The 12,697-nt window shown below is 45.7% G+C and overlaps 1 protein-coding gene across 1 annotated transcript in view; it reads left to right on the plus strand.

Annotated features, from left to right (window-relative positions):
- The window catches only part of FNDC1 (fibronectin type III domain containing 1), an 85,645-nt gene that overhangs the window by 59,086 nt on the left and 13,862 nt on the right, over positions 1–12,697 (plus strand). Inside the window, exons 15-18 of the mRNA XM_016152715.2 lie at positions 6,216–6,284; positions 7,539–7,682; positions 9,711–9,941; positions 12,155–12,263. Of these exons, the coding sequence (XP_016008201.2) occupies positions 6,216–6,284; positions 7,539–7,682; positions 9,711–9,941; positions 12,155–12,263 (553 nt within the window). The remainder of the gene's footprint in view (positions 1–6,215; positions 6,285–7,538; positions 7,683–9,710; positions 9,942–12,154; positions 12,264–12,697) is intronic.

The raw sequence follows: 12,697 nt of genomic DNA on the forward strand, positions 1-12,697 counted from the left end.
GTACCTGCCACACATATATATTTGTTTTTTAAAGGTTCTGTGGTTAGCTATGTGATTCAAACAAGGTTCAATGAATCTCTTACTGTCGGATCAGTCTCATGGTGAATTTCTAAGAAAAGTCGCGTTTCCCGAGCACTTTTGACAGCTGAACGCCTATGAGGTGAGCCCTGACCTTTGGAAAATGCTCGTCCTTGTGTGGCTGGTCTCTGGCGGCAGCAGGAGCTTCCCTGGGGGCAGGACCATGCCATCGCCCCGCTTTGGGATGCTCGGTGGGTCAGAGCTGTCCTCTGCCTCCGCGGTGTCTTGCTGCTGAGAACGCAGCTCCCCTTCGGGAACGGAGCTAGGGCACTTCCGGTCAGGTCCTGGAGCACCTGGGAGGGACGTCGTCATCTTTGCTGCTGAGTCCCTGTTGGAGCTGCTTTGGAAGAGGTCGCCCTGCATTTGCACCGGGCTTGGAGGAGGCGGATTTATCTCCTTCCCGCGGGCTGAAGCGAATCGCAGTGCCGGCTGTGAAGCTTCTGCATATTTAAGCTCGCACAGAGTGAAGACCCTTCACTTCAGCAATCCTTTGCAAGCAGAGAGTTCTCACACGGCACCGTTGACCATAAGAAGCCCAGTCAGCGTGAACTTGGATGCTGTAGCCATGACGGGAATTGTTCTTGAAGTCAGTCTTTCCGGGAAAAGTTCTGAATCTGAGTAAACAGGAACATTTGACAGATCTAAAAAATTCACACTGAAGAACAAGGAAACCTACTAGGAAGAGGACTATGGGAAGACAGTCCTTACACTACCAGCTGACCCAGTGAGTACAAATTGAATTTACCTTTGGATTTCTGGTGCGAACATAGTATGTGCTTTCCTTGACCTCTTCTGCATGCAGTAAAAGTTTATTTTTAAAAATTGAACTATAATTAGAATAGCTAATTACATAACAATTGGCTGTAAACAGAAGAGCGACTTTTGGATTTAGCTTTCATTGCTATTACTATTACTTTTTTGCATTTTCTTTCATCTGCTTTTATATAGGCTTTATAGCACTTACTTCTTATTTTTGGACTTTGATCTGGCATTAAAGTCAACATTTTTCTTGGTATTTATGTTTCTTCTTCCCTTGCAAATCATGATATACATGTATGTTTTTAACTTCACTCATGCCCATTCTTCTGATCCCCTAATATCTGAGTGTTAGTATTAATTTGCCTCTAGGCAGCATTTTCAAAATAAGAGATATCAATACAAATTCTTGGGGAAAAAATTAAATTTGGGAAGAACAATTTGTCATTTTTTTAAACAGTAGCATAATGTCCTCTAATTTATTATTTTAAAAATACACTTGATCCTTGAACATGGGTTTGAACTGCAGGGGTCCACTTATGCACAGATTTATTTCAGTAAAACCTGTAAATACACTTTCCTTATGATTTTTTAAATGATATTTTCTTTTCTTTAGCTTACTTTATTATAAGAATACAGTATCTAATACATGTAACATACAAAATATGTGTTAATTGACTTTTATATGTTATCAGTAAGGCTTCCGGTCAGCAGTAGGCTATTAGTAGTTTAGCTTTTAGGGAGTCAAAAGTTATACTTGGATTTTTGACTGTGTGGGTGGTTGGTGCCCCTCACCCCCGTGTTGTTCAAGGGTCTCCTGTAATTTGAAAATCTGAGTCAAAATTACTCTTGAAAATCCTATGCATTGTCTATAAAATACAATAGAGTTTGCCATTTCCTAGATGAACACTGTGTAGTGGACTAAGTGTGCAAAATCGCGTTCTGTGAATGCTGTAGTGACACTCAGAGCAGCGAGGTGCTTTCTGTAAGAGGCGCTGATGCCGGAAAAGGGGCAGTCCCAGGTCTCCCCGTCACACGTGATCCCCGGAACCACCTGCGCCACACCTCCCTGCCTCTGGCTTTGTTCTCGGGCTTGTGTTTTCTCACCCACACCTTCTATTTTGTTGTGTTAAGTACAGTGCAACCCATAATGTATGTACATTCACAGGTGCCAGGGCTCCATGTGTACACAGCTAGTGTTTACCAGGTGACACTGGTCATGGCACTTTGCAGCCTGGTAGCCTGAAATGTTTACTGCTGTGGTAACTATGAGTTAGAGCCAGTTAGTGATCACGGGATGAAACGACCCCATCTCCAGCCCCCTTCTAGTCGACCACTTCTCCTTCCATTCCATTGTCCTTCCATTCCATTGGCAAAGTCCCAACATTTTGTTCCTAGACCTTCAGTTTTATAATCATCTTTTCAGATCTCAGAGTCCTGGCTCCCCTGGTTGAAGCATGCCCCCTTTCTCTTTAACCCATTTCCCGTTTGCCCCGAGAACACACGCAGTGGCACTTGTGGCTGTAGCGTTTACCCCGAGAGAGCTCACAGATTGCAGTCCTAACATTACTCCCAAAGTTTGCCACGAAATATCTTGCTTTTATTGTTATTTTCACATAGCTCTAGTATGTCGATAGTCTTTGGAAACAAATGACATCGTTCTGTTTGTAGCATTCTGTTTTTAGTAGTGGCATTTCCGTTTACAAAATAAAGTAATTCTCAATGGTTGAAAATGTCATATCCTAGAAAACATGGCATTCCTACACGTGATGTTAATATCGTTCTCGAGCAGCTGTTAGCTGAAGATTCATTTGATGAATCTGATGTATGCATACATTTCTGTTACATTAGGATTAGAGAAAAGTCTAGTTTAGAAATAACTCCAAGTACAGTTTTTACATTTTATTTTTACACTGAAAACCAGTCGAATTTGCTTCAGCCTTGAAGAGCGGGTTTATGTAAAATTAAACTGACGTTGATAGTGAGTTGCACTTTTTTTTTTTTTTTTGGTCTAAATGGGAAATGGGTTAAAACACAATAACGTTCTAGGAGTCGCCTTGTGTCATTCAGGCGTTGTAGTAATTCAAGTAGCACTTCCTCACTTGTCATGGATGCCATTCTCGCGTGTGCCTTCCTGTGCACGTGGACGCATGTTATATACTCGTTTCTGGTGTATCGTTGCTTTTGCTCCTCTCGCTCTCTCTCTTTGCTTGCTCTGAGGTCCCCCTTAGGTGCCTAATTCTCCATCTTGGGTATCTAAACAATACCTTGAGTTACAGGAATTCTCCATTCTCTAACTGAAAAGTAAAAGCCAGCGATCCTTGTCTTTCAGGTTTCATTTCTGCAGCAGATCTGATGAGATCATGTGTGTTTGGAAATGTGACGTACCGGCTGAACTTCTTCAACCGTTTGCAATGTGACCATGGGACACGTCTCAGAGAAATATCAGTCATTATGGAAAAAGGTTCCATCTGGCCATAGCTCACTCTCAAGACAGAAAATGCAAAGAGAAAAGTTAAAAATTCACTTGAGCTGCAAAGAACCTTGGATTTCTAATGGCTGTCATTTACCTCCTCTCTAAACTCCTACTGAGAATATTTTGTATGTTTTTAAAAAATATCTCTGGAGCTAAGGCCCTGATTTTTTGGTGACATTTTGTACTGATGTTTTCATGAACACTGGAGTAAACCACTCAAGCGTGAACCATATTTCATGGCTGGGGGCCGGCAGCTACTTGTATGTAAAGAAGTGAAAGCTTTTGACACTGATGTGGGGGTGACTTACAAAACACCCAGCTTTTCATAGTTCAGATGCTTCAAGATGGTGTTCAGGTGGGACAAATTCTGATGGTCAGCTTTTTAAAAACCTTGCAGATATACGTCATTACATCTGGAAGTTGCTTTTACTTGGAATCAAGATGCTACTATTTTAGAAAAATACGCTTGACTTGATTTGGTCTTAAAATAGAAAGAGCGCTAAATTGCTCAGCATGATGTTTACTTTGCCAGAAGACGTGACCGTCACTCGTCTGAAGAACTGACCCCAGTTTGTAGGTAAAAGGCGTCATATGTGACCTGCTGCCACACCAGAGTGCTTCGGCACCTCAAGGAGTCTCATGTAACCCCAGGGGTCGATGAAGGAAACCCTATACTTTTTTTTTTATATATATCTTTTTTCATCCTGGGATGCAAAAATTGTACAATATTTTCATTTTTAATCTGGCCGAAAGTAACAAGGAAAAGAAATGGATCTGAATCAGAAATGAGGAAAAACGAGACTATGTTCTTAAGAGTTAAATTGGCAGGGGAATGAAAATGGTTTTCCAGGAGACAATGGCAAGACAACCCCAAACTGTAGGTGCCGTGAACTTGACAGCCGTCCGATTCAAACCAGGCCACAAGTAATCCCTCTTGGATCCAGGCATACTGACGTTGGAATGACCAAAGGAAAAATCATGTCTAATAGTTTTTCGTGAAATGACCGTCCCGACCGCCGAAGGGTGGATAACTCATCCCTTCTCCGCTGGCCGTAGTGGAACGCAGCCGGTGTCACCGCTGCAGTGGCCAAGTGGGCACTGGGTACCACAGACCTCCGGTGGCTGTGGGGCTTTGTAGTCCAGTCCTTGGAAGGGCTGGGCAGGCAGAGGGAGTTTGCCAATGTCCACCGCGGGGGCGGTCTGTTTCGGTACCGTTCCCTTCGTGGCGTTATCCCAAGTAGGCTCAAAATAGGCCAGTGGAATGATTAGTTTGGAATGTTTCCGGGGAATGATCAATAATTTTTGAACAATAAAAACTTCAAATTGGTGCGTATAATTTTTTAGCGGAGGGGTTTATAGACTTCCTATTTCATTTCCCCTTTATCAGGCTGAGGAACGATAATTCTAACAGTACACCTTAAGGTTCGTGAGCAATTTGGTTAGTTTAACTTTTAAAAAGTGGAGGTGGTTTTATGAAGTATAAAATATATGGTCTTTGGAGCCCGTGGACTTGAAGTTCAAGTTCAATCATCGCTCTGTCTTTCACTGGCTGTGTGACTCCAGTTATAACATAAATCCTTGGTGTCCTTGGCTGCTAAGTGGGTATAATGAGCCCCTGTATCGTAAGGGTTTTATTAAGGGTTAACTCAAACCACGTAGGCATGGAAGTGCCCAATGCCCAGAAGGCATCTGGTAAATTATAGCACCTCCTGTCTGTGCCCTACCCCACTGCCTTTTAAGGATGCCCCAAGTTTAGGGTTCTGTACACCTGCTGTAGGCTTCAGATCAAAAGAGGAATGAATGCCTCTGAGTTCTTGAGTTAGAAAATCTTTTGCCTCAAGATTTTATCAACTACAGAGAGACGTTCTCCTTTCTAAGACTGCATCTACATCTCCCAAGTAGAGAAATAATACATTGATTTTGCTGCCTCTTCTCAAAAAGACTTCTGCTCCAAGTCCCCAGATAATGTGTTTTTGCTTAAATCACGCACGTTGCTTAACCCTGTTGTTATCCATGCTCATACTATCAGTGTGGTCATTAACATAGTCATTTTTAATAATGATTCTTATAAGTAGGGCTTCCTGGAAGACATAAAAAAAAAATCACATGAAATTCTGTAAATTTCGTTTAAAGGATAATTCTGCGGTGTGATAGATCCAGTGGTTTTGTGAGTAAAGCCCAGTCTGTCCGTACAGCGGAATTCATAATCATCGGAATATTAATTCCAAACTTCACGTGCAAGTTAAGATGTCTCGGTAGCACGGATTTATCTCCTGGGTGGGGAGGGTGAGAGGCGAGAGGGGCTCGTGGAGCACAGGGCATGCCCGTCGATGAGCTTTGCCAAGTTAGGATGTAGGAGAGGCGGGAAATCACCTGCTTCTAGAACGCGCCAGGGGCGCACGATCGAGGGCGTGGGAAGAACGGAGGCGCTTTGAGCCAAGGCGCCCCCAGGTGGAGGGGCTTTGTCCCCATCCTGAGAACCAGTTGCCTCCCCCGCCCCGCTCTCCTCGCTGCTTCCTGAGAATGCCTGTTCTCGGGCGTGTGGTGGGATGCGACAGGGACCGTCCCTCAGCGTGCGGAGAGCTGCCTGGGGGTGGGGCGAGGGGCACCGAGGGGGCGGGCTGGGCACAGGTGGTTAGAGCTCGCCCTGCGGGAGGGTCTGGGATCCCGGGGAGGGGTCTTCCCTTTGATTCTTGGAGGGCATCTGGAGTGCCCTCTCCTCAACCCCGAGGAGGGACAGTTCCGGTCCCACCTCAGTGCCCTGATGCCCTTCCAAGGAAGCTCAGGAGGCCCTGGCACTGGCGACTTATTCCCACGCAACAACCGTAGGGCATGAAGCCTTGTGCCGCGGGCTGGGAAGGAAGCCCAGGGCATCCGGTGACCTTTCGCCCTTCTCCTCCACTAGATGATTTCTCAGGATTGGAGAGCGACCTGACGACACCCACGGAGGAGCCGTACGCTGTCTATGATGAAGGTGCGCTGGATTTCAAGCCCGTTACCTGGGCAGTTTCTTTTCTGACTGGAGGATCCTACCTCCATTTCTGAGTGCGTGATCTCAGCTGCAGTTTCCTTCAGAACTCTGGGCTTGGCGGCCCCACTCAGGGAGGGCGGTGGCACCTTACGTTTGCAAGCTACCCCTCGCCCGTGTTGGACCCGAAGAACAACAGGGGGCTTGGCTGCAAATGCAGCTTCCAAACAAGCGCCCTGTGCTCCCCATCTCTTTCTCCCAGCCCCTCCTTCCTCCAGAAATTCTGGAGCTGCCAGGTCTGGACCGCCCCGGCTCCCGCTCTTTGTAAAACTAGGTTTAACCAACATTTCAGCTTCCTCCGCTGGCTCGTCTCATTTCCTTCTCCCCTGGTCTCTCCTTTCCTACTTACATTAAAAGCGCAATGCTGCAGGTGTGATATATATATATATTTTTAATCATAGACTCTTTTCATGAAGGGTAAGCTTATAAGATTAAGAATACAAAATGTGTCGGGTAGCATTTGGGACAGTCACTCAATAAATTGTATTTATTTATTTATTTTTATTTTTTAGGCGAGGCAATCCTTGGTTGACCTCACAGATTATAAGGACCTTGTCGGTTTACAATCCCTTATTTTTTTTATTTTTTACTCCTATAGCACCTGGTCTTCCTAGGTGGTCTCCCATCCAAGGACTAATCAGGCCTGACCCTGCTTAGCTTCTGGGATCAGACCAGATCGGGCTTTTTCAGGGTGACCTGGCAGTAGACTAGTTTCTTTTTTAAATGTTAAAGGATTAGTTCTCTTACTAGAAGTAATCCTACCTCTTCCTCAGAAAACAAAAAGCTTCAGACACAGGTGATAAATGAGGGGGGGAAAATCAAGTTTATTTTCTGGCGTAGGTCATTTACAGCTCTAAAAGGAAAATTTATTTAGGTAGAGAATGGCTTTGGACCAGTAAGAGGAGTGTGCTAAACTGAATAAACTCTAAGGCTCTCTCCGGCTTTGGTTCTAAAATCTCATTTTTCTGGTCTTATGTGTTTCTTTTTCCCTTTCCTCTCTTTTACCTGCATCTGTCTTTCTGAGGGGACTGAAACAGGCGGCGGAATACTGTTTTATTACACACACATTATGTTTAGGCATCGCATTTATTTAGTGTCTGCGTGTGCACGGGCATGCTTTAGTCACGAGTAGACTCTTTTCACTGCAAATAGTGCCCCTTTCCTGGAAGTGCCCGATTAAAGACCTTCATATCATTTCAGATTACGAATCTGAGACCTCGAGGCCACCGGCCACCATCAGGACCACCACCACCGCTGCCACACCTGCTGCCATCATACCAGAAAGCACCATCAGTTCCTTTCCTGAAGAAGAATTCGATCTGGCTGGAAAGAAACGATTTGTTGGTAAGTAGAACTTCCTTAATCAGAGAAACACGGGTCTTTATAACTTTTGTCCTTTGAAGAAGAGCATAACTCATCTCCTGGCCTGGCCGAGGCAGTGCGTTGGGAGCGGAAGTGTTCCCGTGCTGAAGTTTCCGTCCGGGGTTATTCGTGACAGTCGTGCTCAGATGCACATGAACTTGTTTTCTGCAGAAGACTATTTAACGTCTCACAGAGCTGAGTTTAGAGAGGCCGCTTTGTGTAGCCTCAGGGTAAGAAACACTTAACAATCGCCAGGAACAGGGAACACAAGCGTTTTTTTTTTATGGCGGCTGACTTTTCTCAGATGAGACTTCCACTGGGCCGTGTCTGCCCGGCGGTGAAGTTCTTCCTGAACGACGCGCGTCTGACCGAATGGAGCTGCTGGCGCTTGTAGCATCGCAGAGCTGAAGCTGCGTTTCCACAGTTATTTCCTGTCATTTTCATTAGCCTCGCTTGAGGATCTGGAAATTTATTTTACTCTTTTTTTTTTTTTAATTTATTTTCAGTTATTAAAACAATTAAGAGAGGAAATTCCATTTCGCTAACCTGTGTTGCATTCCCTTCGGGAGTCTTCTTTCCCTATGCCCTTAATGAACTTCACTAATGAGACAGGTTAATGTATGACTAAGTGGAAAAAAATGATGTGTGACTAAGTGGAGACAGGCAACCACTTCGATTAATCTCACACTTTTCTGTTTCCAAAACAAATGTTCTGCCATCAGCAGAGAGCAGCTCTCGCCCGCCAAGACGTAGTATTGAGTATCTAAACTACACGTACCTGAAGAACAAGAATGCGAATTTGAGGTAGCGTTCCTGAGGCCAATGCTGGCTTGTGGCATTCAGCACCCTGGCTGAATTCGCCAAATCTTCTGACTTTCTCTGTAGTTCCCATGACGGGAATTAAAATCCTTTCAATGCTATTATTAGCTGTTCCAGAGAACTCTTCTGAAGACTGAAAGGCTTATCGTTGTCCGTCCGTTTTTATGTCTACAACTCTATGAAACGCAGTCGATCGCTCCCCAGAACTTGGTGATGATGTCCACAGACAAGCTCTAAAGGCCTAATTGTGTACAAAGTATCGGAAAATAGAGGAGCTAGAAATTGCTTTTAGTCCTAACAGCCACTGAGAACGAGAAGCGGTACCCAAAGGTGCGATGGAACATTTAGAAAGTGCTAGAAAGGTGTTATACGGGAGAGCAGTTGGGAGTCTTGCAGGTGTGCGGTCCGATGCCTTGGCCTTCCTTACTGCGTACAGGGCCCGTACCACTACCGGAGCTGCGGGCTGAGGTGGAGTCTCCTGTCTGACTCCGTTTCGTGGGCCCCCGCTCAGGGTCAGGAGACAGCCGGGGCATGGAAATCGGTCCAAGTCCCGCCTCATTCCCGGTGCCCTTGAATCCACTGAGATGATGCGTGTAGCAAAAGCCCGGACTCGTCCACAGATCTGAGGAGCTGTTATCGTGCTGAGCGGTATGTGGTGGAAGGCCGCTCCGGCCTGGCCTCGTGCAGATGTTCCAGATGGTTGTGGGGGACTCCGAAGCCCTGGGGAAGGCCACCCAGGACTGAGGCTAGAGGCTGTATATCTTGATCGGTGTCTATTTCTTTCTGGTTTTGAAACTGTCTAGGAACGGACTGTGTTAAGAGAAACCAGCTGGGCCTGATTCACGCTGTTACAAATGTTTGAACCTAGGTGTGACCGAACACTGCAGATTCAGATTACAGGGAACTGCAGTTGGGGGAACTTTCAAAGTCGCCTTGAGGGCACAGTTGTCGATGCTGACGGGGCAGTAGGATCTTTTGAAATCACCGGATTGAAAGATGTAAATGTGTGGATCCAGTAAGGGGAGCTCCTAGGGCTGTGCTTATGAGTTTGGCTTCAGGGCCGGGGGCCCTGGAGCCGCTGTCTAGCAGGGAGAGACCGAATGGTGCGTCTACACCATCAGGCAGACATCGTGTTCCTACCTCCAGAAAAAGCCTTCAGCACGCTGACTGGGTATCTCCATTCTTTTCCAGCTCCTTATGTGACGTACCTCAGTAAAGACCCATCAGCCCCGTGTTCACTGACCGATGCTCTGGATCACTTCCAAGTGGACAGCCTGGATGAGATCATTCCAAGTGACATGAGGAAGAGTGACCTACCTCCTCGGCACGCCCCCCGCAATATCACCGTGGTCGCTATGGAAGGCTGCCACTCATTTGTCATTGTGGACTGGGACAAAGCTACCCCGGGAGACGTGGTAACAGGTGTGTCTAAGGCAGATGCTCAGAGTTCCCATCAACCTGTAGGTGGAAAATACGGATAATGAGAGATGGGTGGATGACGGATGGGTGGACGATGGGCGGATGAGCCCAGTACACCTGCTTCCGGCCCCGTCATTCCAGTTAGTTAGCTGTGCGACTCTAACCCATTCTGTTTATGTCACCAAAAGACCTCGCTGCAGGTAGTTGGCAATAGCGGGTTGCTAAATAAAGCCTTTTGCCTCTTAGATGCTGTTGACCTTCTCTATCTTCTTGACCTGGGATCCTTCCGATTCTCTCCAGCTCTGAGACTCTCACGGGCTTACCCTCTTTGACCCAACATCAAATGTTGGAACTTCTCGAGGCTTGGTCCTAAGTCCTCTTTTCTTCCTGCTCTGCCTTCTCTCTCTCCAGGGTCTTACTCAAGCACATCTTGATTTACAGCTCAGAGCCAAGTCTGTCTCTGGCCTGTCCTTCCAACAGTAAAACCAGGTGCCTACTTGACGTCATCACAGGCTGGCATCAAAGCATTTCAGACTCAGAGGATCCAAAACCATACTCAGGATCCTGTTGGTCCCCAAGGCTGCTCACCTGGGTTTTCTGTCTCAGAGAACGGCCTCGCTACCCCCCGCCCCCCGCTTTTGCAAGCCCAACGCTTTGGGCTTGTCTTCCAGCCTCCTTCTGTTTCGCCTCCATATTCAGTTCATCACTAAATCTGGTCAATTTTACTTTCCAGATTTCTCTTGAATCCCCCATTTCTCACCATTAACTACCATGTTACCCTGAGCTCTTTGTCTGCTCTGCCGCTCCTTGAGTTTTTGGTCACCCCCTCTATCTCCAGCACTTAGCATAGTGTCTAAGAAATAGCAGGCATGCAATAAATATGTTAAATGAATGAGTGAATGTGCACTTGGACAAGACGTTCAGCCTGTCTCTAAGATTCAGTTTCCTCATGTGTCAAAATGGGGCTGGCAATATCTGTGTAGTAGGATCAGGAAAATCAGTCGAAGTTAAACTTAATTGAAAGTGTTTAGCATAATGTTTGGCACATAGAAAGTGTTTGACAACTTTTTTTTTTTTTTTTTTTTTTCATATAACATAAGAGACCTAGTATAAAGGGTGTGTGCAGCTGTGATGTGAACTTCACCTGGCCTTCTGAGGTAGCCTGGAAAGCTGGGCAGGGGTAAGGGCTGAGGGCTCACCCTCTAAGGTCCATTACTATTGGATAAGGCAGAAAGAAGAGCTGCCTGACTGCTGTCATAAGGCATCAAAGTCAAGGGCAGGCACAGGTGTTCAACAACTAGAAATCAAAGGACAACCTTCGCTCATGGATGAGACCACTGTGAGTCTAGGATCTCTCAGCCACACCCACATACAGAGCATTCAACAGTTTCTTGTTTTGTATGAAGGACGACTGTATGTCTCTACTAGGAAATTCTTTTTTTTTTTCCTCCTTTTTAAAAATTTAAGTAAGTAAGTACACAATATTATATTGGTTATATTAGTTTCAGGTGTACAAGATAGTGATTCAACATTTTTATACCTTACAATATGATCCCCCCACTAATTCTAGTAATCAGCAGAAACCATACAAACTCGTCATAATACTATTAATGACATAGTCCCCTCCCCCTTTCACCCATCTCTCCGCCCCCCCCCCTTCTGATAACTACCCTTTTGGTCTTTGTTTCTATGAGTCTGTTCTGTTTCGTTTTGTTTTTAAAGGCCACATATAGAAACCTTATGATATTTGTCTTTCTCTGCCTGACTCGTTTCACTTAGCATAATACCCTCTAGATCCGTCCATGTTGTTGCAAGTAATAAGATTTCATTATTTTTAATTGCTGCGTAATATTTCATTCTACCAGGAAATTCTTAAATGCTTCTGTGGAGGTCACTGTTCCTTTCTTCTGCCTTTCTTCTCTGTGCAGTCAAGATTAGATGTGATTTATTTTGAGGAAGGCTGGGGAGCATGGGAGATGAGGAGGAGAGAGGTAGGGAATGGTCAGATCTCAGGAAGTGTCTTTAACTGTGTCTTTCACCAGAGGTACCAACGTCGCCCCACATCCTCGCCCAGCACACAGTTGGTTCCCCCTCCTGGACCTCTCCCACAGAGCTGCCTCTGCAGCATGACCTCGTCCCCCTCCTGCGCCACTGGGTTACGCCTCTTGTGTGACGTGGTTCCTTGATCCTCTCTGGTCTCTTCTTTCCACATATAGGTTACCTGGTCTATAGCGCATCTTACGAAGACTTCATCAGGAACAAGTGGTCCACTCAAGCTTCAGCAGTAACCCACCTGCCCATCGAGAACCTGAAGCCAAACACAAGGTATGATGTGTCAGTCCCTGAAAAACAAAACATGGGACCAGTGCGCATGGTTGCAGATATCCACAGGTCGAAAATGAAAGGATTAATCAAAATGTTTCTGGGACTTCTTTTGCATGCTCTCTTTAGTTCTCATAGAAAAATCGATAAACACTATAGTCATGTATTTTTCTTTGAAATTACTATATGTACAGTAATTGTTAGTCTATTGTGTTGGTATCATGTTCTCTGTTTTCCAGAGACTAAATGCTACCTACCATGGGGGGGCGGGGCTGTTCTGTGTGTTGAAAGGGAGTCGATCCATTCGTAGCGACCCGCGGGGTAGCGGTAGGCAGCACGACCTTCGTGTGCGACATTAATGGACCAGCAGTTGATGAACATTTTAATTAACTGGTACTCAAACCCCGTGATGCTGAAGCTCACGCCATTAAAGACAG

This window comes from Rousettus aegyptiacus, unplaced genomic scaffold, assembly GCF_014176215.1.
Source record: "Rousettus aegyptiacus isolate mRouAeg1 unplaced genomic scaffold, mRouAeg1.p scaffold_m13_p_1, whole genome shotgun sequence".
NCBI classification, from domain to species: domain Eukaryota; kingdom Metazoa; phylum Chordata; class Mammalia; order Chiroptera; family Pteropodidae; genus Rousettus; species Rousettus aegyptiacus.